This window comes from Callospermophilus lateralis, chromosome 1, assembly GCF_048772815.1.
Source record: "Callospermophilus lateralis isolate mCalLat2 chromosome 1, mCalLat2.hap1, whole genome shotgun sequence".
In the NCBI taxonomy this organism is placed as follows: Eukaryota; Metazoa; Chordata; class Mammalia; order Rodentia; family Sciuridae; genus Callospermophilus; species Callospermophilus lateralis.
This window is the reverse complement of record NC_135305.1, coordinates 221,064,631-221,088,024: the sequence shown is the minus strand read 5'-3', so window position 1 is coordinate 221,088,024 and position 23,394 is coordinate 221,064,631. Positions and strand designations below refer to the sequence as shown.

The 23,394-nt window shown below is 52.0% G+C and overlaps 2 protein-coding genes and 1 long non-coding RNA gene across 5 annotated transcripts; 1 reads left to right on the top strand and 2 right to left on the bottom strand.

Moving 5' to 3' along the window:
* Positions 1-450: 450 nt before the first annotated feature.
* On the bottom strand, positions 451-11,844 carry Khsrp (KH-type splicing regulatory protein). Of its 2 annotated transcripts, XM_076850750.2 has the most exons (20): positions 11,484-11,844; positions 9,634-9,730; positions 8,986-9,024; positions 8,419-8,458; positions 7,587-7,636; positions 7,258-7,329; positions 6,380-6,437; positions 5,877-6,051; positions 5,669-5,767; positions 5,191-5,289; positions 4,999-5,101; positions 4,225-4,325; positions 3,959-4,103; positions 3,710-3,870; positions 3,517-3,626; positions 2,997-3,085; positions 2,715-2,915; positions 2,560-2,637; positions 2,314-2,474; positions 451-1,277 (listed from the first exon to the last, which is right to left on the bottom strand). In XM_076850750.2, exons 1-20 carry the CDS (start codon positions 11,730-11,732, stop codon positions 1,269-1,271), a joined length of 2,136 nt encoding a protein of 711 aa, XP_076706865.2. In that variant the 5' UTR covers positions 11,733-11,844; the 3' UTR covers positions 451-1,268. The 2 variants fall into 2 exon arrangements, with proteins under 2 accessions (XP_076706865.2, XP_076706854.2); XM_076850739.2 differs by having other exon boundaries at positions 451-2,474.
* Positions 11,845-13,222: 1,378 nt separating this feature from the next.
* Positions 13,223-23,268, bottom strand: Slc25a41 (solute carrier family 25 member 41). Of its 2 annotated transcripts, none has more exons than XM_076871887.1 (7): positions 23,254-23,268; positions 20,521-20,679; positions 19,911-20,063; positions 19,632-19,739; positions 14,653-14,820; positions 13,736-13,883; positions 13,223-13,395 (listed from the first exon to the last, which is right to left on the bottom strand). In XM_076871887.1, exons 1-7 carry the CDS (start codon positions 23,266-23,268, stop codon positions 13,223-13,225), a joined length of 924 nt encoding a protein of 307 aa, XP_076728002.1. The 2 variants fall into 2 exon arrangements, with proteins under 2 accessions (XP_076728002.1, XP_076728001.1); XM_076871886.1 differs by lacking the exon at positions 23,254-23,268 and adding an exon at positions 20,910-21,196 and having other exon boundaries at positions 20,521-20,676.
* On the top strand, positions 15,111-20,777 carry LOC143411261 (uncharacterized). Its single transcript, XR_013092854.2, has 4 exons — positions 15,111-16,015; positions 19,640-19,837; positions 19,921-20,033; positions 20,611-20,777. It is a non-coding gene; the product is annotated as an uncharacterized LOC143411261 (long non-coding RNA).
* Positions 23,269-23,394: the final 126 nt, after the last annotated feature.

The following is a 23,394-nucleotide window of genomic DNA, read 5'->3' as shown; positions in this document are numbered from 1 at the left end:
ACACTCTCCCTGGAGGGTGCTATGGTCCCCAAGTTCCCAGAGGGAAAAACAGGGACAGAAGACTGCCCTGCTAGGACTCAGCCACTGTCCCCTTTCCATAGGTGAAGGGCAGTCTTCGGGGACCATACCCCACTCCCTTGGGTTAAACCTTGTTTCTCCTCAAACATAACTGCAGTCGACATGCAGTTTTTTCTTTTTAACAAAAAGCAGTTTATTTAACAAAAAGAAAAAAGGGGGGAAGGGGATAAGAAAGCACAGTGCACCTGCAAAAAACTATTTTATATTTTGGTTTTCTTAAAAAAACACACAACACAAAGCTTGTAATTTCCAATCACCATTACCATTTTTTTTTAAACATCTATAAAGAACAAACATCTGCTTCAAAATCCTACAGGAAGGAGGGAGGAGAGAGGAGAGGGAGACAGACAGACAGCACCCAGCAGACACAGGGAGGTTTTGTTATCATTTATTTGTGAAGTTAAAAACGAGCGATAAAAAGTAAAAACTGCCATACAATTTTTTTTTTTTGTTTTGTTCTCATTTTGTTTTCAGTTTCAATCTCCTCTTGAACAGATGAAAAGACAAAAGACCAGACCAGTCCTGGGGAGGGGGGGGGGGCGTGCGGCGGAGCTAAGGGAGGAAGAGGAGCGAGAGAAGGAGAGAGAGGCAGGGTGGGAGGGGTCCTGCAATACAACACCTGGTCCAAGGAATGTTCCAACTCTAACTAAAAAAAAAAAAAAAAAGAAAAAAGAAAAAAAAAGAAAAAGAAAAAAAAAGCAAGAATGACTTTTTTTTTTCCTTTTTAAAAGTTTATTTTAAAAACAAGAAGAGGGCCACGGGCAGTAGGGAGAAAATGATCACTTTACCCTCAGGCGGTTTCAGGAAGGCTGGGGGGTATAGAGATTTATATATATATATTTATATATCATTTTATAGGTTTTGTTCTGCTCTTTGTTTTTGATTTTTAAAATTTCTTTTTGGCAGAGATTTAATTCTCGCTATCTTCTAAGGCTGGCTCAACGTGAAGTATCCCAATTTTGAAAGGAAGAGTATGAGACACACAGAAGGAGCGAGAGAGCGAGAGCCTGGCAGCCTGTGCCGCCACCTCGGCCACTCACCGCAAGGGCTCCCCGGCACCCCCACGGCGGCCATCGCTCTAGCGCCAAACAAATGAAATATAAAACAAACAAAAAGCCCCAAACAGAACAAAATGGAGAAAAAAAAAAATAAAGATTTTTCACAGATGAAGAAGTTCACATTCATTCGATTCATTGAGCCTGCGGAGAGGGAAGAGATAGGAATTGGTCACTACGGGGAGGGGGAGCAGGGACTGGGGGTGTGGAGGAGGCTGGAAAGGCTGGAACACCCACGCGGGGCGGGAGGGGCCGGGAAGCCGCTCCCAAACCTGCAGCTGGCTCAGGTGGAAGGGAGGGAGGACGGAGGTGAGTGAGTCTAGCCTCACAGGACTCGCTGGAGTCAAGACTGCTCCTTGATGGAGGAGAGAGGAGGACACGCAGCAAGAGAGAAGCAGAGGCAGAGAGGCGCAGGGCAGGGAGGAGCATGTCCTGTCTGAAGGAAGGAAGGAAGAGGGGGCGGGCTCCCGGCGCATCACAACATTAACAATCAGAGATCACGGTGTCCCCACAACACCCCTGTGAGGTAGGTTGGAAGGTGGCAACGATCGTCATGCCCACTTCACAGACAAGACCGGGACACAGAGGCGAGCGCGAGAGCAGAGGAGGCTGAACAGTACCCCTAACCCTCTCGGCGGGCTCCTGGCTCCCCTCATCCCCGCCAGAACCAGGGCTGCCTGCAACAGTCACTTGGACACAGGATAAAGATCTTGGCTTAAAAAAAATAAAAGAATAAAAAGAACAAAAACCAAAAAAAGTGATGCAGAGGGGAAAAAATAGACATTTTCTTCCCAAATGGCCAGATTTTGAGTGAGTGGGTTAGCAGCCGGGATGGCGACCAACGCGGGTGCTGCTTGCTTGTCCCCCACCCCCAGGACTACCCACCAGTTCACAAGTTCCACCTTTGTGTGATTCGCGCTCCCCCAGCATCGCGACAGCGTTACACAGGAACAAGCAGCTGGCGGAGGGAGGCCTCTTCGTTAACCTCTGGACCCAGCGTGCGCTTCCCGGCGGGCGCGTGGGCACTCCCGGAGACCTCTGCCACACGGCCCCGCTGCAGGCATCAAGGGCACACCCCGCAGGGGAAGGGGTTTCCGGCGCTACCCACTAAGGCAGGATGGACGGTGGCCGGGGGTTGGAAGGAGAAAGGAGGAGGAGGAGGGTGGCAATTCCCACTTGCCTGCTGCTGTCCCTGCTGGGTGGGAGGCGGCTGGGGGCCACCAGGACCTGGAGTCTGTCCGTAGTAAGCGGCCTGCTGTCTGTAATACTCCGCCCAGGCGGCACTGTAGTCTGGCTGGGATCCTGGGGGTGCTGCGGGACCCCCTCCGGTGGCCACTTGCGCTGGAGGTGGAGGAGGGTAAGTGGCTGTGGGAGAGCTAGGCACTTGTCCCCTACAGCCCCACCCAGCCCTCCAGTGCCAGCTCACCTTGCTTCTTGTAGTACTCCTCCCAGGCCTTCGTGTAGTCTTGCTGCGGGGGTGCTCCGGGCTGCTGGGGCTGCTGGCCTGTGGGGGCCAAGTGAGGTCAGAGGATGCCCTTCCTGGGTGGGCCTGGAACCACCCCAGCTGCACTACAGACTCACCTATCTTTTTGTAATACTCTTCCCAGGCCTTAGTGTAGTCCGATTGGCCAGTGGGTGGGGGCTGCGGAGGCTCCCCCTGAGTGGGCGGTGCTGCAGGAGCCGGGGCGGGGCCCGGAACAGGGCCTGGGGGCTGCTGGTAGTAGTGTGAGTAGTAGGCGGCCCAGGCGGCGTTGGGGTCTGCAGCTGCTGCAGCAGCCTTATCTGCAGGCAAAAGGGGAGTCCAGGATGAGGAAGGGGCACGGCAGCCTGGCCCCAGCCTCCCCTGTGCAGTATACCACTTACTTGGGTCATGAGGAGCAGGCGGTTGCCATTGGGGATAGGTATTGCCCCAGCCTTGGGGCGGGTACTGGTGAGGAGGGGGGCCACCAGCACTGAAAGACAAGAGGGAATACAATGAGCTGAGGTGTGGTGGCCACAACCATCAGCATTGGGCAGGGATGCGTGCAGGCAGTCAGCAGGTCAGAGGCCCTGACCACCACACTTAACAGGGCATGTGGGCAAAGCAGTCAACTAGCAACACAAAGGGAAAGAACACTAACGATCATGCTCGCTCAAGGACACGAAACAGAAGTCCTCAAGACTCAACACACACAGAACATCTGAGCACATGCATGAGGAAGACGCCAAGGCCAGCAGCCATATTACTTCTATGTGGCATCTATAAAACAGGCTGCATCAGGCCTGACAACGAGCATCTGAGATGTGGCAGCAGGCTTCTTAGTGGGAATGGAAATGGGGCCTGTCCTCTTCAGGCCAGCAACCCCATGCCCCCAAATCCCAAAAGGCTGAGAGGAATACTCACTGTGGGGGAGCCCCTGGTGGCCCCTGATTGAAGGGTCCAGGGTTGAAGGGCCCCATGGGGCCAGCAGGGCCTGGTCCCCCAGGGCCTGGTCCAACTGGGCAGAGCGGACCCTGAAAGGAAGAGGCAGGTGAGGTGATCGGTGGGTGGGGAGAATGGCATAGACCCACACTCACAGATGCATCCAGGAGCCCACCTCAATCTTTTCCTCAATGAGCTGCTTGGCATGGTCAATCTGCTGGGGTGAGCCCCGGATGATGAACAGTTTGAAGTTGGGGTCTCCATTGGGTGGCAGCTGCCGAGAGATCTCCACAAAGGCGCCCGTTTGTTGGTTTATGGCTTTCACATTCTCGCCGCCTATGGAGAGCCAAAGCCAGTCAAATTGAGCGGGCAGGGCAAGGGGCAGGGCACAGGGCAGGGGTGGAAGGTGTACAGGGCTACTTACCTCTGCCAATGACCAGCCCACATTTGTGGGTGGGAATGGAGAAGGTCATCTCCCCACCAGGAGGGCCCCAGCTGCCTTGGCCTCGTCCTCGGCCCCGGCCCCCGGGGGGCATGCCAGGGCCCCCAGGAGGGCCCGGGGGACCACTCTGCCAGACAGGGAGGAGGAGGATGAACCAGGAAGTCTGCCTGGTTCTAAACTCTGCTGGGGTGGCCAGGCCAGCCTGCTCCTGGCCTCCCCAGCCCACTCAGTACTCCCAAGCCACCTACCCTGAGGCTCTGGAGGAGATCATTGATAATCCGGGCAGCATGCTCACATCTGTCTGGGGGACCCATGATGTGAGCGATCTTTTCAGGTCCCGTCCCGTCATCTGAGGCCAGCACCAAGAGAGCAGAGAGACTGATTTAAAAGAAAAGCAAAACTCCAAACCCCTGCAACATTGCCTCTTCAGGGCAAATACTATGCCAAGCCAAACATCTGTGAAGTCTCTCAAAAGGGACTCCCCCAAATCCTGCTTCCTCTGGGACTGGGAAAGAGGAAGAACTACTCTCAGGATAGAAGCTAGGGTGTCAGCTGAATGGTTTTATAGTATAATCTCTTAAAACAAACAACAACAACAAAAAACCCCAAAAAACAATGGAGGGGGGGTCCCTCTGCCTATGTTGAGGTGTCAAGAGCTTAGGTTAGGGTAGTCATCTGACCTAGCGCCTGGGTACCCCCAGGCTGCCCTAGTGGATTTGATGGGTACAGGAAAACATATTTCCCATGGAAAGACCACACCATGGCCAACTCTCACATGGCTGTTTCTAGAGAAGGGAAGAGGATAAGGCATGTCCTGATGGCTGGACCAGGAGCAAGAAGGCCCTCTCAAGGGCTAAAGCCTAACCACAGTGCCATGCTGCCTCAGGGTCTGCCTCCCAGGGAAGGCAACTGGCAGGCTTGGAGTGGGTGCAGGGGCATGACTGGTTGTCATAGGCCCCTGACTGATCCTAAGAGGAGGTGCCCGCCAACCCACCCACACCAACGGCAGACTCAACCCTGACCTTGCTTGAACTGTATCCGCACACCAGCATCATTCTGAATCTTCTTGATCATTTCTCCACTCCGGCCAATGACCACCCCAACAGAATGCCTGGGCACAGGCACCTAGAAGAGCGGGAGGTACAGGGTCAGCCCAAATCCATCTCTTGCAGCTGTCGCCCTCTGCCTATCTCCTGGGGTAGTCTTGTACTCACATCAATTCCCCCACCAATCCGGGATCCATACTCATTTCGATCCCCAAAGCCTCCTTGGTCACGTTCTCGGAGGATGTCCATCACCATCTCACAAGCTTGCTGCAAACATAAGGGGCACAGACAGCATGGGCAAATCCTGTCACCCACAACACCTGTCCCCCAGGCTCCCAGTCATAGTGAAGGCCCCATAAGCCTCTGTGGAACCCAGCACAACACTCCGCAGAGCTCTATCTGTCACCCTAATGGGCAGGTACCACCTGCAGCTTCATCTTCCAGATAAGGAAACGGAAGGTCAAATTGAGGCCACTTGTTGAAGTAGCTCAGCACAAGAACAGGTCAAGGTTGACCTCAAAGCTGGTATTCTTGTAAACCTCTCCACGTTGCACTCATCTACACAAATTCCAAAGAATGCAGAACTGCCACCAGCCTGCCCGCCTTTATGCTCTCCAGAGCCCAGCACATCCCAGGGAATCCTCACCTGCACTTTATAAGGATCCCCAATGATACGGAGGGGCTTGTCCACATTCGTATTCTGGGAACCATCCTGAATCAAGATCATCTTCACTCCAGCACGTTCCTTGACAACCAATGGTAACTGTTAGTGTGACTTTCTGGAGCTGGAGAAGGTGGGGAAGCCCCGTGCACAGGAGGGAACCGTGCTGCCTGTTCTTGGTGCTGCCCCTCACCTGTAGCTGCTTAATTGTCTCCCCGCCTTTGCCGATGACCAGGCCAGCCTTGCCTGCAGGGATCATGATCTCCTGCACAGTGCCATTCTGGCCCCCATTGGCATTGTCGTGGAACTGTCCTGGGGGACCCCCACGACCCCGAGACACAATGTCATCCAGCATCATCTTCGCTTTCCTGGAGAGGTGAAGAATAAGGTGCTGTCTCTTACAAATAAGGGAACTGGCCAGATGCCCCACCCAGCTTAAAGGGGGTGGTGGGGGAGTGACCCCAGTGAATTTATCAGATATATAACAAGAGAAAGGAATGGGCACTGGAAACATTCAGGCTTGTAGCTTTCCCAGATGTCTGGATTCTGGGAATCAACCTATCAATATATCAATACAGCTCCCTAGAGGGCAGGAGAAGAAGACACATGGGTGTTACCCTCAACTTCTAAAGGGAAGGAGAGGGAGGGGCTTCTGCCTAGTCCCCTCACCACACCAAGAGCCAGTCAGAGACTTACTGGACAGACTCAGGGGCTCCTGTCAGGGACACGCTGCGCTCAGGTAGGCCACCACTGTCTGGAGAGAAGGGAAAAATGGGGTCAGTACCCTTCTGGGCCTGAGGGCACAGAAAGACCTGCACAGAGATGAGGACATCCCAGAACCACCTGCGGCCACTTCTGTCACCACTCCCCAGCCTGACAAATCAATCTACCTCCCCACAAATGCCTGGAAGGTTACTCCATTCAAGACCAAGGTCAGGAAGCTAATGTCCAATAAAGCAAACAGTTTTAAAGGAAAAGATGAGGTGGAGGGAGAGGCAGATTCCAGAAGGCCCAAAACCTATTCCCTACCCCTACTACCACTGAGGATCCCACCAGTCTCAGCAGTGAATGCATTTCACAACAGAATCCTCAGAAAGTCCCAGCCAAGCAGGCATTCTGCAGCTCAAGAATCCAAGGTTCAGAGGCAAACGACTTGTCTGAGGTCAAATGCAAAAGTCAGAATTGGAACTTAAACCCAGGCCTGATATCAAATGATTATTCTTCTAATATTCCACACTGCCTCACATACTCCTTCCTTGCAGTTACTTGGGAAAAAACCTAAAACAATGGTTCAGCACCTACTGCCCAAAGAAAGGCGCCTGTGCTTGATCCTACACCTCAATCCGCTCTCGGCCACTTATACAGGAAAGAAAAAAGTCATAGCTAAACTTGGTGGTGTTACACTGGTTGCAGTACTGCACTGGGTCCAGTACATATGTTATGGACCATACAGGAAGCACTAATAAACGTCAGCCCAACTCACTGCTCGGGTCCAGAAAGATTGAGAGATTGAGAAAGAGCAGAGGCCAAGCCAGCCCCAGCCTCCATTCCAACAGGAAGCTGGTTCTCCATACCTGGAGAGATCTGTACTTTGCAGCCTGAATCTTGCTGGATTTTGTTAATTTGTTCGCCTCCTCTGCCAATGACTAGGTGGAAAAAAAAAAAGAGAAGAAAAGCAGGAATTGGCTACGGGAGGCCAAAACTCAGCATATTTGGGTGGGGGTTCCTGATCACTGGGCCCCTCTGCCAACAAGTGGGTGGGCAGCCAATCCTAGAGCTTCCAAACCCATCCTCCCTGCCCAGGGGAGGAAGGAAGGAGAAATAAGAGCAGAAAAGGGACATCTCTCTGACCAGGAGTTCTGGGCTCAGAACACCGCCCCTCACCACAGTGACCCACACTCACTTAGGCCCACCATGCCATCTGGGACCCTGTACTCTTCTGTCATTGAAGTCCTGAAAAGAGAGAACTGAAGGTCAGCCTTGAGCAGGAGAAAGAGGATGGAAGACTTGAGAGTCTTCTGGAGGAAAGGCTCTGGGAACCTGAAGCCATGACCCTGCCTCTGGGAATGTCAGCACTTCTTGTTACAGACCCTACTTCCTACAACCAGGGGTCCAAGATGCCATAGATCTAAGCAGACAACAGACAGGGATCCCTCTCCCCACAGCGGGTCACATGACCTCTGCAGGTCTCAGTATCCCCTCCCTGCCTCAGGGAGAGCACATACTTAGTTGCTTCTACAACAAGTCAACTTATTTTTATGTCTATCGCCTCCAATAATAAAGTTGGTTGTATATCCTGTTTTCACTTCATTTTCCTAACAAGTAGTTTTTATTGTATTTTACAAAACTGAGGCCCTTTCCCAATGACCTACGTCAGAACCACCTAATCGATCTGAGGTAGCATAAATGTAGCAAAGACCCTTAGGCTTGGCTGAGGCTCAATGGAACAAGTGCCTGCAAGACTGAAGTCAGTGCTTCTGAGCGTCTACAGCCCAGGGGAGGAAGCAAGGGGGCAGAGCCTGCCCTTCATCACTAGATACCACTACAATCGTCCTCTCCACTGGGAGCACAAGGAGTGGACAGTTCCCTGCCTTCCCTCTACTGGGCACCTGCTGGTCCACCAGCAACAGAAAAGAACACCCTGAAGAGTACAGGCCCAGACAGAAACCTCCCAAGTCAGTACACACAGCCAGGGACAACTGAGAAACCAACCTGTTCTCCATGTCACAACCTACCTTGGGGGAGGATGGATAGGTCCAAGTTGAGAACTGATTGCTGCAGAGAGAAATCCCAAAGAAAAGACTGGCTTAGCTCGTCTTCAGGCCCCACAAATGGCCACACCCAGGTACCCCTGCTCACATGAGGGACCACTGGTGCTTATCACAGTGGTTCTATGTCTACTCCTGCACCTGATGGGCTCTGTAGTCCTTCCCCCCCCCAAAACACACACAGTTGCCTTTTTTTTCCTTTTCTTTTTTAAGACTTCCTGGTTGAAAAACTTATTTTTCATGGTGCTAGGGGTTGAATCTAGGGCCTCTCGCAGGCCAGGCAAGTGCTTTACCACTGAGCTACATTCCCAGCCTCCAAAAACAGGGATGGCCTCTACAGGGAATGAACCCACATGCAGATTTTTGGCCTTAATTTCAGGGGATTATGGGATCCCTAGAACTCACAGGTCACCCGTATGTAAATATCATGAGCCCTCCACAAAAGTTGCCACCTGCTCAGTACTTATATTTCCTGACTTCCCTGACCTCAAGACCCTGAAGCTGCACTGTGCCTACATCACCCCATGGACTTACAGTCTCCCTGGGAAGCCAGCTTCTTGCTCTCCGGCTGATCTGTGGAAGAGAGGATATCAGATGCAGCACCCACCCACCTATGGCTGCCTCAGACCTGATGCTGATACCACATGTCCTGGGCAAACGACCCCCCAGCCCTAGCATGAGGACTGAGACAGGAAGAAGAGGCAAGCCCTAAGATGGGATAGGGTGTTAAGGGACACTTTTCAGTCCCACCACAAGCACCCAGAGTAAAAGAGCCCTTGTAACTATCGAACAACAGCAGCAGCACCCAAATCCTTTTTGGAGCGGGGGCAGAGTTTGGGATAAAAGAGTTAATCAGGAGTTGAACACTGGCTGCTTCTGTGGTAATGCCTAGGATGCCTCAACTTGACTTCAGGCCCCTCACTTCCCCAGCTCCCACAAGGGGAGGATTGATCTTGGGAACCTACAACTTCACTCTAGCCACAATCAATGTGCCCTCCTCTCAGCCACCTGATATCTCAGGATGGCAAACCGAACAAAAAGAATTAACAAAGCTGAGATGGCTGAGATTTTAAAAGACCAAACAGCAGTGGTGTCCCCCACCACCGAAACCCACTCAAACAGAAGCACTCCTCTCTGCCCTCAGCCCTGCCTCCCAAACGAAAAGTAGCCAGTGGGAGTTACCTCCATCTTCCAACTGTCTCTTTTGGCCCCCAAAACCAAAATCAGGAGTGCTGTTATTCACGGTTGTAGCAGCATCACCTCCAATTTTGGCTGCAATCTAGAAATAAAGTAAGAAGCACAGAAGAATTACTACCTGAAACAACCCTCTGTGGCACCAATACTTCTCAGAACATTTCAGTCTTGCTATCTGGTGGGGAGCAGCCCTCCTGAGATTGGGAAGGGTCTGAGACTACAGATGTACTAGATGAAATTTTCACCAAAGATCTCAAAACTCTCACAAGGTATCTAGGAATTTCAAAATCTCCCCTTTCCTCTGCTCAGTAGGATTTGTACCTATTGGCAGCCAGGTTGTAATTGATGTTGGGTCCACTCTAAGGAGCTCTCAAGACACTTCCTCATGCAGGTGGCCCTGGTGCACACCTAGAAAGTTGTCACTTTACCAAATTCCTGAACACCAAGGATGAAGTACAACTTTCCTTTATCTCCCTCACCCTCAAAATCCTTGCAAAAAATCTACTGAACAAATCTGATGGGAGCATTTTGCTTCAAGGCACCTGAAATACTCATGTGACTAAAACAAAAGACCCTTCTGGAACACAGGTTACATTTTAGATACATGAACAGCAACTTCAAGTAAACCTAATCCAACAAACTAATTTATGACCACAGTCTTGTTTATGGTTTAAAAACCCAAACTCTTGAATTCAACTTTTTTTTGTGTGTGGTACTGGGGATTGAACCCAAGGTCTTATGCATGCAAGACAAGCACTCTACCAACTGAGCTATGTCCCCAGCCTCGAGTTCAACTCTTAAAAAAAAATAAAAAAATAAAAAGCTTACCTTGCACCAAAGCTCTTAGGATGCCTATATGGGGATGTATGTTTATCACTCTGACAGCACCAACTCTCCCAGTTAAAACTGCCTCAGATACATTTGTGGAGGAACAACCAGATCAACTGTACTAAGAATTTTAAGAACCTACCCCACTCCCAAAGTGAGGAAGCCTGAAACCACTCCTGGAGAGATGGCAGGAGTCCACCTAACGGGTCCACCCATCTTGGGAGGAGCCAGTCCTCAGCCCCAGGCATTGGGACAACCCCTGAGAACTCTCAATGGGCCTGACCAGGGAGAAAGCCTGCTTCCTGAAAGGGCAGAGAAGTCCTCTCATTCTAAGAGCCCCCACGCCTCCAGGCGCTGTGTGTGGGGAGGTCAAGTCACACAAGTGAAACCTCCATGCTGTCATTGCACTTCAAAACACAGCAATGGGACCCTCCCCACTTTCCCAGAGACAGACCAGGCTTTCAAACTATCCACAACATCAAAGGGCTCCTATGTCTGTCTTCCCCATTTCACCCAAATGCTCAGCCACTACAGTCACAAAGGTGTCCACTCTCAGGAGGGAGGACTCCCCCTAACCAAGTCCCTCCTTCCCTGGGAGAGGACAGAAACCGGACTGGGTTTAGAGCGAACACGGCCCCTTGCTCCGATGTGGAGTGGGGGCCTGAGCAAGACCCTTCTACCCGGGAAGGTGGACCTTGGCCTCCAGGAAAGTGGAACATGCTTTCGTGTGTCCTAAGAGGGAGTCCCAAAGTGAGTTCCAGGGCTCTGGGGCCCCTGAACACCCAGGGGCCGCTCATGGTACCCCCCACACGCCCCTACCCCCTGCTGGGGGGGTCACCCACGAGGAACCCACTGGAGACACAGACGAAGGGCCAGGCCCCCAGCCTGCCACCCACGTGACCCCGCCGCGGCCCCGGCCCCCACCACCGGCGACCCCGCGCGCGCGCACGTGACCCCCGCCCCCTCCCCCGCCCTCGCGCGCGCGCCCCTCAGGCCCGCGGCCTCCTCACCTGGCGGGCCCGCTGCACGGCGTCAGCGAAGGCGTCCTTGCGGATCCCCGGGCCGCCCCCACCGGGCGGCTGCGAGGGGCCCCCGGCCGAACCTCCGCCCGGGCCGCCGCCGCCCGGGCCGCCGCCGCCCCGGTCTCCCGCACCCGGCGGGCCCGGCGGAGGGCCTCCCCCGGCGCCCCCGGCTCCTCCGCCCCCGCCGGCAGGCGGCGGCGGCCCGGGCGGGGGTCCTCCAGTGCTGTAGTCCGACATGGCGCGGCGGGGCCGGGCCTGGCGCGGAGGCTGAAGCTGAGGAGGAGGCGGCGGCGGCGGCGGCTCAACGCGGGAACAAGGCCTCGCTCCACACGGCCGCAGAGCACTCTGGGAACCCAGCGGCTGGGAAGACGAAGAGCGGGGAGAGGGTCGCCCCCTCCCGCCGGCGGCGTGACGGACGGCATGTTCTGGCCAATGAGAGGTACGCATCGCTCGCTGCACACCAATCGCGGAAACTGGAGGCTAGGCGCCAATCGGAGTGCTGAGAGAGACATTGGGCGGGAGGTTCCGAGTGACTGACAGATGTAGGAGGCAATGGGCTGCGGACCCCCGGCGCTGGGCGGACAAATCGAGGCGATCCAAGAAGGCCGGAAGCCCAATGAAACGTGAGTTCCAGATTCGCGGGGGCGGCTTCGGAATTAGATTGATGTCTCCGAAGAGTCACGTGAACTGGAAGGAGGGGCTTAGCGAAAGACCCCTTTGGACCGGCAGGGCAGGTGCTCAGCGTGAAAGTCGTGCAGGCAAGCCAATGAATACGCGTGGCGGGAGGTGCTTATAAAGTTTGACAGTCAGTTTAATCCAATTCCTGACGAGTTCTGAGTGACGAGATTGGGTTTGGACTAGCTTTTCTTGTTAACCAGAATCCTTTTCCAGCGCGGATATCTAAACCAATGGCTGAATGACTGAGGCGGGCGTTAGGTGACTGATGCCGGTCTGGACAAATGGCAATGAAGAAAGTAAAATTGCCCAGTTTTGGTGGGAGCCAGTGGAAGGGCAGCTGCATTGGGGCGGAGCTGCCACCGCTCCGCGAGAGGGGATTAGTGGGAGCTGGGGTGAATGGCAGCTAATGTGGGCGGTGGTGACCGGCTGCTGGTGCTCAGGTCTGACGTCTAGGTTAGGGGCCTGGCTGGATAGACCTGGCACGTGGCCTGGTTGAAGCTTTGCAGATTTGTTGTTTCCGCGAGTAAAGTGGCCTGAGAGATGAGGGAACCCAGGGGTCCCCTGCACCCACTTCTTTCTCGACCCAGGGACCTGGAGCCCCCACCCTCTTTCAGTACTGAAGGGATCAGTTTCTTTCCCTGACATTATTCCCTTCTAGGACCAAGGGTTTCCCAGCCCCAAATTCCACCGTCCCTACTCCCTTTCTATAAGGGATCTGAGCCTGTTGCTATCTATAACCCTGGACCCAAAGATCCCAGGTATTACCAGACACGTCCAGCAGAAATTCTCTCTTTATTCCTGGTTGTCTGAACAGCACCTTTTAGCCCTGGAGCCAGGACGAGCCAGCAGAAGCCAGACTGGAGTCCAAACTCAGGTCTCAGACTGTACCCTGGGGAGGCAGTCCTGACAATCTACCGACCCAAGCCCCCAGCTGGCTTTTGCAACCCAAAACAGCTCCAGGGCCTTAGCCTGGACTGCCCTTGGGACCCAGGGACACCAAGTCTTCCAGTGTCTTTCCTGCCCTCCTTCTCTGTCATCTAGCTGCCGACCTATACACTCAGGGTTTTCTTCATGGCCTCGTATACCACATAGCTGATGCCACCCGCTGGCAACACCTTCAGCAACGTGGGGGTCATGCCTCGGTACAGCCCCGGCCAGCCCTGCTGGGCCAAGATCCGCCGAAAGACGCCACGCATGGTGGGGTTTGAACCTTCCACGGTGTCTGTGGGGGACAAAGGCAAGCACAGAGATGGGTCTGACTTGGGAAGTCTTTTGTGGGGGGTATTTGTTTTGGGGACCAGTATGGGAGTCTGGGTCACATTTGGGTGGAGTTATTTAGGAGGGGTCATTTAGGAGATGGATGTTTTAGTGATTTTTAAAGGGTTAATTTGAGGACTGGGATTGGATTTGAGGGTGAGTATGAGAAAGAAGTCTTGGTGGGTTCAGGGGTCAGCAATGATGCCCAGCATCAAATATGGAGAGTTTGGAATGGTAAGAGAATTCAGAGAACTGGGGTAAGTCAGGGAAGGAACATTTGTGGTGGTCACTAGGGCCAGGCTGACCTTGTGCCTGCATCCGGGTGCGCACCAAAGTCAGAGGATAACTGGCCATCTGGCCACAGGTTGTGGACAGCGTTACAGATGACAAACTGACTAAGCCACTGGGGTCCTCCATGTCCCTTCCTGACTTCAGCCATAAGCACCGGAGCATCTGCAAAATAAGAGGGCTAGAGCACTATTCATAAGAGCCAAGATAGGGAATCAAGCAAGGTGTCCACTGATAGGTGAATGAAAATGTATACATACGTATATATACACAATAGAATATTATGCAGCCATAAAAAAGAATGAAGTCCTGTCCTTTGCGGCAAAATGGATGGAACTGGGGGACATCATGTTAAATAAGACAAATATAGAAAGACAAATAGCATATGTTCTCACATATGGAAGCTAAAATAATAGATCTGATAGGTAAAGATAGTATAATAGTGGTTACCAGAGGCTGGGAAGTGGGAAAGGAGACGAGATGGAAATAAGACAATTAATAGGAAATAGGGATGCAGCTGGACAGAAAGAATAACTTCTCTTCAAAATAGCAACTAGAGCTGGGCATAGTGGTGCATGTCTGTTATCCCAGTTGCTCAGGAGGAACCTAGTGAGAACCTGTCTCAAAGTTTAAAAAAAAATTTAAAAGGGCTGGTGGTGTGGCTGAGTGGTTAAATAAACACCCTTGGGTTCAATCCCTGGTACAAAAAAAAAAAAAAAAAGGTCAATATGTTTAATGTTTCCAACACAAAGCAATGATAGCTTATCTGATCATTGCACATTGTATTCATATGTTGGAATATCATACCAGACCCTGTAAATTTGCATAATTATGTGTCATTTAAAAATACTAATGAAGAGAGCAAGGGGCAAGGAGTGAGTTCATGATGGGCCTGGGCTCAGGCCGCCCCACTTCCTCCTCTGTGGTACCACACCTCATAGACAGCCAGGTCGGTGCAGGCATAGGGGATGATGCCGAGCATGTTGGGCAGGTAGCCACGGTAAAGAGCACGGGTGCCGTCCCGCTCCAAGATCTGCCTGGCGCAGTCTAGCAGCCCTTTGTATTGACCCGTGCGACGTAGAGTCAGCCTTGTCTTCAACACCTGGGGAGAGCGGGAGGAAGGCCGCTCATGGGACTTGACTCTCCTCGTAGACCTCAGTAGTAGCCATTGTCCCCACCTTACAATGAGGGTCTGAGGCTAGGAGTGCAATGAGCAGATTAGAGCCCAGATCTGTCACGTTCCCTGCTGCACCTGCTCCTGAATGTTGGGCTCAGAAGCTCATGTGGTAACACATGAAGAGGGCAAGGAAGGTGACAACAGCCACGTGAGGCCTGTGCCAGCTATGCACACAGGCCCCAGAGGGCCAGATTCACCGATTTATAGAAGCCAGAAGTTGGAATTTTTACAAAACGTTGCACTGTTAAAGTACCTGACGCTACAATCTTGCAAAAGATTGACAGCTGGTATGGCAGGGGATGTTCTGAGGTGGTCCCTAGATGGTTGGGTATGGTTTGAGGGCTTCCAGGGGCATCAGTGTCTTGATATTTAATCTCTATCGTGAGATATTAAGAGGGTGGGAACCTTGAATCCAACCATGATGTTTAGAGGTGGGACCTGTGTGGGAGATGGTTAGGAATAGGTGAGGTCACCAGCGTGGGGCCCATGAATGAATTTTGGTGGCTTCATAAGAAGTAACAATGGCACACACCTGTAATCCCAGTGGCTCAGAAGGCTGAGGCAGGTGATCACAAGTTTAAAGTCAGCCTCAGCAGCTTAACAAGGCCCTAAGCAATTTAGTGAGACCCTGTCTCTAAATAAAATGTAAAAAGTGCTGTAAAAAAAGGGATGTGACTCAGGGTTAAGTGCCAAATGCCCCTGGGTTCAATCCCTGGTACCATTAAAAAAAGGAGGGAGAGAGACCAGAACACACACACACACACACACACACACACACACACACGTGCTCCCTGGCTTGCACTGTATGATGCCCTGGGCACACAAAGACTGCCAGGCATGTGGATCGATCTGGCTGTGACAGCTGCCACCCCTCTGATTGCCAGGGCTGATCTGCCTATCGAGGTGGGTGCGCCCTTGCTTTCTCTCTTCTCCGTGTGTGTCCCTCCTAAAGCTGTGCACTGGGTTGAGGAAGACCTTCCCTGAGGAGGACGGCCAGTGCCCTAGCCGTAGTCCCTTCAAGTAGCTGTGCTTCCTGCCAGAACCCTAGGCAGGCTACCAAGGTCCAAGGCTGCTAGCAAGAAGGCTGTCACCCTATTGGAAGCTTTGGACCTCCAGAACGGTGAGCTGAATAAACGTCTTTTCCTTATTAAGTTACGGGGCCTCAGGTGTCTTATTTTACTGATGAAAACCTACGAAGGCACTCCCCGATTCCCGCCACAGTGCGCATGCCCTGTGTGACACTGCCCTCCTGACTATGACAGGGTTTTGCTCTTCTGACTAGGTTACAGTGTAAGGCAAACGTGAAGGGATTTTGTTTATATAATTGAAGGACCTAATCAGTTGATTTTAAGGTAATCAAAAGAAATTTTCTGGAGTAATCCTCACCTAATCAGATGAGTGCTTTCAGTGAGTATCTCTTGTCCAAGAAACCGAAGATTGGTTTTTCGAATCGTTTTGCCTCTCTGGGAATTGAACCCTCGGATTCCCACTGTTTTGCTAAGTGTCCCCCAAAGGTCCATGTATGACAAGCTTGGCCCCAGGGCAGTGCTACTGGGCAGTCGGGGAACTTTCAGGAGGTGGGGCCTAGTGGGGGCCCTTAGGCAGCTGTGATGTGCCCGAGGGTTGGTGGCCCTGGCCGCTCTTCTGCCCTGAGCTCCCTTCATTGCCATGGGCTTTCACAGGAGGCCTGAAGGCCGTGGGCCTGCCTGACCATAGGCGGAACCGCTGAACTGTGAACCAGACCAAAACAACTCTCTCCATCCGTCTCTCTGTGGTGCCCAGATGGAACTCAGGGCCTCACCTGTGCTAGCCAAGTGCTGTGCAACTCTTCTCTTTTTAAATTAATTAACTCCGGTACTTTATTATTAAAGCAACAGAAAGCTCTTACCAGCCATGACATAGGAGCCCTCGCCAGCACCAAGCTGATGCCAGCACGATGCTCTTGAACCTCCAGTACTGTAAGCTAAATAAACCTCTTCTCTTTATCTATCACCTAAGCCTCAGGTATTTTGTTGTAGCAACAGAAAACAGGCTAATATAGTAAACTGAATCCTGCCTGGCACAGTGGTACACACCTATAATCCCAGCTATTCGGAAGCCTGAGGCAGAAGAATCACAAGTCCAGAACTGGCTTGGGCAACTTAAGACCTTGTTTAGGGGAAAAAAAAGTTGTAGGGATGTAGCTCAGTGGTGGACTGCTCCTACGTTCTGTCCCCAGTACTGAAAAAGAAAGAAAGAAATCTTGCTAATAAGCAGGAAGCTTGGAAAAAGACCTGAGCTCAGATGAGTTTTCTTTGTGGCCCAGTTGGCACCTTGATTTCTACCTGATGAGACCTTAAGCAAAGACCCAACTAATTGGTGCCTAGACACAACCCACAGAAGCAGATAAGAAATCATTGTTGTCATTTTAAATGCTGTTTGTAGCAATTTGTTACAAAGCAATAGGAAACTAATATGCTTAGGCTACAGGAGACAGACTTAGGGCAAGAAGTATAGGAAGAAAACTTTAGGATGCCCTGAAAAGAGCGTGGAGCAAGGTGAAGGAGTGGAATGTTGTTGGCTACTACTAAGGTTTCAATGTGGTTTGACCCCCTGAAACTCAGGTTGAAATTTAAAGAGAAAAGCTGCCAAGGGAATCATATTGAGAGTGGTGGGGGTGCTTCGAGGTAGGTGGTTGTTAAGAGGAGTTAGTGGTGTCCTCTGGGGACCAGATTAGTTACTGAATTGTTAGCTGGGTGCAGTGACTCGGGAGGAGGCTGAGTCAGGAGGATGGCAAGTTCCAGGCCAGCCTCAGTAACTTAGAAAGTCCCTGTCTCAAAAAATAGTGGTAGAGCCCCCTGGGGTCAATCCCCATACCACCACCATAAAAAAAGTGACTTGTTCTATGACCCTTGTGTTTTGCCCACTGGCCCTGCTGCTTTTTTGCCATGTTTCAGTGCCTCAGGAGGCACTCACTGGATGTAGCTGCCAGTCCTTGGACTTCTAGCCTCCAGCACCATGAGCCAAAATAAATCCCTATTCTTTACAAATTATCCTAGCTCAGGTATTCTGTCATAGCAACGGAAGACAGACTAAGGCAAGTTGGTAGACTCCACATCACTCAAATTGGTAGGCTCACTCTCTGAGCTTATGTGTAAATCAAGCATCATTCCACGAAAAAACAAATGCCACAGGGTTTTATTTACCCAGACAGACTCCAGAGTTTGTATGGGAACATCAGCATGGGAGGAAAGCCTGGGTACTGATGAAGAGCAGAGAAGGGAGCTGGTGAAACATGCCATCAGATCTCCAAAACAAAACACCAAAGGCACCGCTATGTTGGGGTCAAAAGATGACTGTGGCCAGGAATTGAGGAGGAGAGAGGGGGACATTGGTAGAAAGCAGAGCTCTTTTTAGGGCAGTGGACACATCATTGTGCATTTGTCAAACTCCTTAAAACACTAAAGCACAGAAGGCCCCTAAGGTGAAGGATGGGCTTTTGTTACAATAATGTATCAGCGTGGGTTCATTGATTGTAACAATTACCACTGGTGCAAGATGTTAAACCACAGGACACTGCCCAGGGACAGGATGGTGGATGTGGACTCTCCGTACTTTCTCCTCCATTTTTTTTTTTTTTTTTTTGAAAACCTAAAACTACTCTAAAAATAGTCTGTTTACTGAAAAGAAAAAAAAGAAGAAGAAGAAGAAGACAATAGTATATGAACAGACAGCAGAGCAACAAGAAGAGAAAGACAGAAATGACCCCAAGTTCATATGGGAATTTAGTAAATGACAAAGTGGCATCTTGCCTCTTTGGGGATACAGAATGCACCATCCACGGCTGGGGCTGGGGCTCAGTGGTAGAGAGCTTTCCTAGCATGTGTGAGGTGTGGATTCAATGCTCAACACCACATAAATAAGGAAATAAATTAGGGTATTGTAGTCTATCTACAACTTAAAAAAAAAGAACGAACCATCCAGTGAAAGGTGTTGCGGTGACTGGGAACTGATGCATGACTCACATCAAGAGAAAAGGGGACAGAGGTAGAGCGCTCGCCTAGCACGCGCGAGGCCCTGGGTTTGATTCTCAGCACCACATAAAAATAAATAAATAAATAAAAACATATTGTGTCCAACCACAACTAAAAAATAAATATTAAAAAAAAGAAAAAAGAAAAAGGAGAGCCCGGTGCAGTGGCCACACCTGTAACCCAGGAGGTGAATTGAGAGGATCCCAAGTTCAAGGCCAGCTTGTGCAACTCAGCAAGACCTTGTCTCAAAATAAGAAATGAAAAAAGGCCTGTGGATGTGGCCAGTGGTAAAGCACCTCTAGGTTAGATCCCTGGACCAAACAAAAGTAAAAAGGGCAGGGGATGGGGCTCAGTGGTAAAGTGTCCCTGGAGTCCATCCCCAGTACCAAAAAAAAAAAAAAGAAAAAGGGGGCTGGGGATGTGGTAGCCCGCTCTCCTGGCATGTGTGCGGTCCAGGTTCTATCCTCAGCATCACATACAAAATAAAGATGTTGTGTCTGCCAAAAAATAAATATTAAAACTCTCTCTCTCTGTTAAAAGAAAAGAAAAGGAGGAGGAAGGAGGAAGATTGGAAGGAGGAGGAGGAAAGAGGAAAAGGAGGCAAAGGAAGGAGGAGGGGGAGAAGGAAGGAAAAGTAAAAGGAGAGGAACAGGGAGGAGGCGGAGGGGGAGGCTGCAGTGCAGCTCTGACGTGGCCTCCTCCCCGGCACAGACACCCTCTTACCTCCATAGGGTTGATGAGTGTCTGAGAGATGGCCACAGCCAGGGAGCCAGCGAGGAGCCGTTCCTGAAAGGGTGGGGACCCATGTACTCCACAGAAGTAATTCTTACACTGGGATGGGAGAGAGGCACGTGAGAGCGGAGCCAGCCACCTCCTACTGAAGCCGTCCAGGGAGCGCCTGGAGCCTGGAGGGTGGGATGCTGTCTTGGGTGAGTTCGGGGCTTTTGGGAGTGAGGTGGCAGGGGCTTGGACCCAAACTGGGGAAAGCCGACCATTCCCCACCTGCTCAAAGACAGAGAACTTGATGGCGTACTCAGGGGCGATCTTGAGGACGTTGATGCCGTTGCCACGCCACAGGGACCGAACACCGCCCTCCTGGACCATGCTCCGCAGCCCCCCCAGCAGGTTCATGAAGTTAGTCTTGGAGGAGTAGACCTGGGGAGGGATGACCCAGGAGGACCCTGTGGGGAGCTCTGCAGAGCTCTACTGGGAGGCCACCCACCCTCTTCAGGCCCACGTGCCCCTGGCTTCTCCGGTTCCGTCCCCAGCCAGTCCTACCCCCACCCAGACCCCAGGGCTGACCCACCTTCCTGGCTCTTCCCTCATCTCCATCTTTTCTCCATTCTTATTCACTTTTCAAACCCATCTGAAGAACCTGTCCCCAGCTCCCTGATCTCTGAGCTGACCCTGGCTCAGGGTTGACCCTGTGCCGTCTGGCTCCCCTCCCTGGTCCCCAACATAGCTCTGTGTCCCATCCACACCAGCTGTGTCACTTCCCAGACCAGGCCCAGCAGCACCCCGTGAGAGCCCCGTTCCAGCCCCACTCCTAGCCCTACCTCCTGCAGTACCATTGCCACCCCCCACCACATCCTGTGCCCAGTGGCTCACGTACCTGCATGTATACCTTGGCGCGGTCCAGAGGGGCTGTGCCTGTGCGAGACACTGCCCCAGCCATGGCCCCCGACAGCAGGAACTTCCACAGGGCCCTCTCGCCGCCCACTTCCAGCACCTCCACGGGGACCATCAGCTGCTCCCCTGTGTCCAGCACCTGCTGGGCAGACCCAGCCCTTGCCCATGCGCAGCGATGCTGGAGCTCCTTCCCCGGGCACGTCTCTGGGAAATCCTCCTGGGTAAGGTCCCTCCCTGATGCCCCCCCCCCCATTTCAATGTGGCTCATTCTAGGTCTGTGTGGCCCCCACATGGGGCATGGGCAGCATAACTGTCCCTCTGTCCTTGTGGTCCAGGTTGGAGACACGGGACCCCTGTGGTTTCCAAACTCACCGGCTGTGACGGGAGATGTTCCAGGTTGTTTTCAAGCACGTGCCCAAATACGTAGCCATACACGTGTGCACAGCCTGGGTTCCAGGAGGGGGGCGGGGGCGGGGGTGGGGGCGGTGGCAGAGGCGGGGGTGGCTCTTCAGCAAGCAGGGTCTTGACCCTCCTAAACAGGGTCTGGACCCTAGAGCAGGGCTTCTCGGTTTCTTCAGGACCAACTCCCATGGCAGCTGGAGGTCAGGACACCTGGGGCTCACCTCCTGGGGGAGTCTGACCAGCTGTCGTGTGGGAGTGGCTAGTGGGAATGTCTGGTGAATTTGGATCCTAGGGATGATGAGGTCACAGAGGCCCTTGTGACCTCACGGGGTGTGGTAGGCAGAATGGTGATCCATCCTTTCCCCAAAATGTCCACATCTTAATCCCTGAAACCTGGGACTATAAACTGTTGGACTGAATGGTGTCCTGCTGACTTTCTTATGTGGAAGCCCTAACTTCCTGTGGGATGGGAGCTGGAGGCAGGGCCTTTGGTAGTAATGACATCAGATGGGATCATGGAGGGGTGGCCTCTAAGGTGGGTTAATGTCCTTATAGGAAAACAAGGCGAGACTAGAGCTTTGTCCCTCTCTTCACCATGAGGACATAGTACAAAGGCAGCCCTCTGCAAGCCGGGAAGAGAGAGCCCTCACCAGGAACTGAACCAGCCTGATCTTGGACTCCAGCCTCCAGAACCGTGAGAAATAAATGCCTGTGGGTTAAGCCACCGAGTCTGTGGTATTTCATTATAGCAGCCTGAGCCAACAAGACAGATTGTTACCTGGGAAGGGGGAATTATGTTTGCGGATGGTATTGAAGTTGCTCAGCAGATGATGGGGGATGGGAAGGTCATTCTAGATCAATGGGGTGGGCCAGGTGTAACCTCGTGAATCTGAAGTGTGGACGGGCAGGTAGGAGAGGCCGCGTCACGGGGATGAGATGTATGAACAGCTGGACCAGCCAGGCTGGCTTCAGAGATGGAGGGAGGAGCCACAAGCCAAGAATGCAGGCATCTCTAGGAGCTGGAGAAGGTGGGACACAGATTCACCCTTAGGACCTCCAGAAGGGACAAATCCTGCCAATGCCTCGATTCCTGTCCAGCAAGATCTGCAAGATCCGTAGCTGATTGCTGAATTCCGATCTCCAACGCCACGCATTTGTCTTGTTTCCAGCCACCCAGCAGGTCTGTGGTCACTTGATACACAGCCCTGAAGAACTCCTGAGGTTTTTTCTTTCTGTTGTTGTTGCCATGGCAATAGGAGAGGAAACAGAGGGACCACAGGAAGGCCTGGGGACCTAGAGTAGAGAAGTACATGGTTGGTCCCCAAAATAAGACAAGGATACGTCTGGGGTCAGAGGGACCTGGCTTTGACTCCCATCTTGATTGCTTCTTGCTGTGTGATCTTTTTTTTTCCTTTGAAATGCTGGGCATAGAACCCAGCACCTCACGCACGCAGACAAACGCTCTGCCACTGAACTGCACCACAAGCCCTTTTTAATTTTGAGACAGAGTCTTTCTGTGTTTTCCAGGCTGGCCTTGAACTTGTGGTTCCCCAACCTCAGCCTCCCGAGTTGCTATGGGGCAACTCGGATGGATGCGCACCATCATGCCTGGCTTCTTGCTGTATGATCTTTTTTTTTTTTTTTTTTTTTGGTACTGGGGATTAGATTTGGGTACTTGACCACTGAGCCATATTCCCAGCCCTATTTTGTATTTTATTCAGAAACAGGGTCTCAGTTGCCTCAGTTGCTTAGCACTTCACTGAGGCTGGCTTTGAACCCACTATCTTCCTGCCTCAGCCTCCTGAGCCGCTGGGATGACAGGTGGGCGCCACCATCCCTGGCTTACTGTGTAATCTTGAGGTATGTTTGCACTCTCCTTCTCTGGGTATTAGTTTCCTCCTCTGGAAATTGGAGAGAATGATAAATAGTAAACTCTATTGTGTAGCTTTGTCAGTAGAATCTAATGAGAGTCTTAGTTGAGGATACCTCCATCCTCTGAGTTGTTCAGGTCAAAAATTCAACTGGAATCCTTGAGTGAATTTTTTTTCTTTTTCTTTTTTTTTAAGTATTTTTTAGTTATAGACGGATGCAATATCTTTATTTCATTTATTTATTTTTATGTAGTGCTGAGGATTGAACCCAGAGCCTCACATGTGCAAGGCAAGCGCTCTGCCACTGAGCCCCAGCCCCAGCCCCCATCCTTGAGTTCTTTCTCTCTTCCAAGTCCACACTCCCATCAGATTCTGTTGGTTAATGTTTGGAACATATCCAGAGTCTCCTGCTTCCTACCACCCCACCACTTGCTCCTCTGGACTAGTGCAATCCCCATGGCTCTGGTCCCAGCCCCTGCTATCACCCTGCCATGACCCGTCCTCCACATTGCAGCAAAGGGCACCTGTGAGCACCTGAGTCAGGGGCCTTCTCCTCTGCCACAGCCCTGTCTGGCTCCCCTCCC

Excerpts from the sequence above, each read along its gene's own strand:
- Khsrp (XM_076850739.2), bottom strand. The coding sequence starts at position 11,732 with ATGTCGGACTACAGCACTGGAGGACCCCCGCCCGGGCCGCCGCCGCCT. Across the intron at positions 9,731-11,483 it reads CCGTGCAGCGGGCCCGCCAG|ATTGCAGCCAAAATTGGAGG; the intron begins GTGAGGAGGCCG and ends CTTTATTTCTAG. Across the intron at positions 3,086-3,516 it reads CCACCAGGGGCTCCCCCACA|TGCTGGTGGCCCCCCTCCTC; the intron begins GTGAGTATTCCT and ends CTTGTCTTTCAG.
- Slc25a41 (XM_076871886.1), bottom strand. The coding sequence starts at position 21,128 with ATGGGAGTTGGTCCTGAAGAAACCGAGAAGCCCTGCTCTAGGGTCCAG. Across the intron at positions 19,740-19,910 it reads AGTTCTCTGTCTTTGAGCAG|TGTAAGAATTACTTCTGTGG; the intron begins GTGGGGAATGGT and ends CTCCCATCCCAG. Across the intron at positions 14,821-19,631 it reads CACTCATCAACCCTATGGAG|GTGTTGAAGACAAGGCTGAC; the intron begins GTAAGAGGGTGT and ends CGCTCTCCCCAG.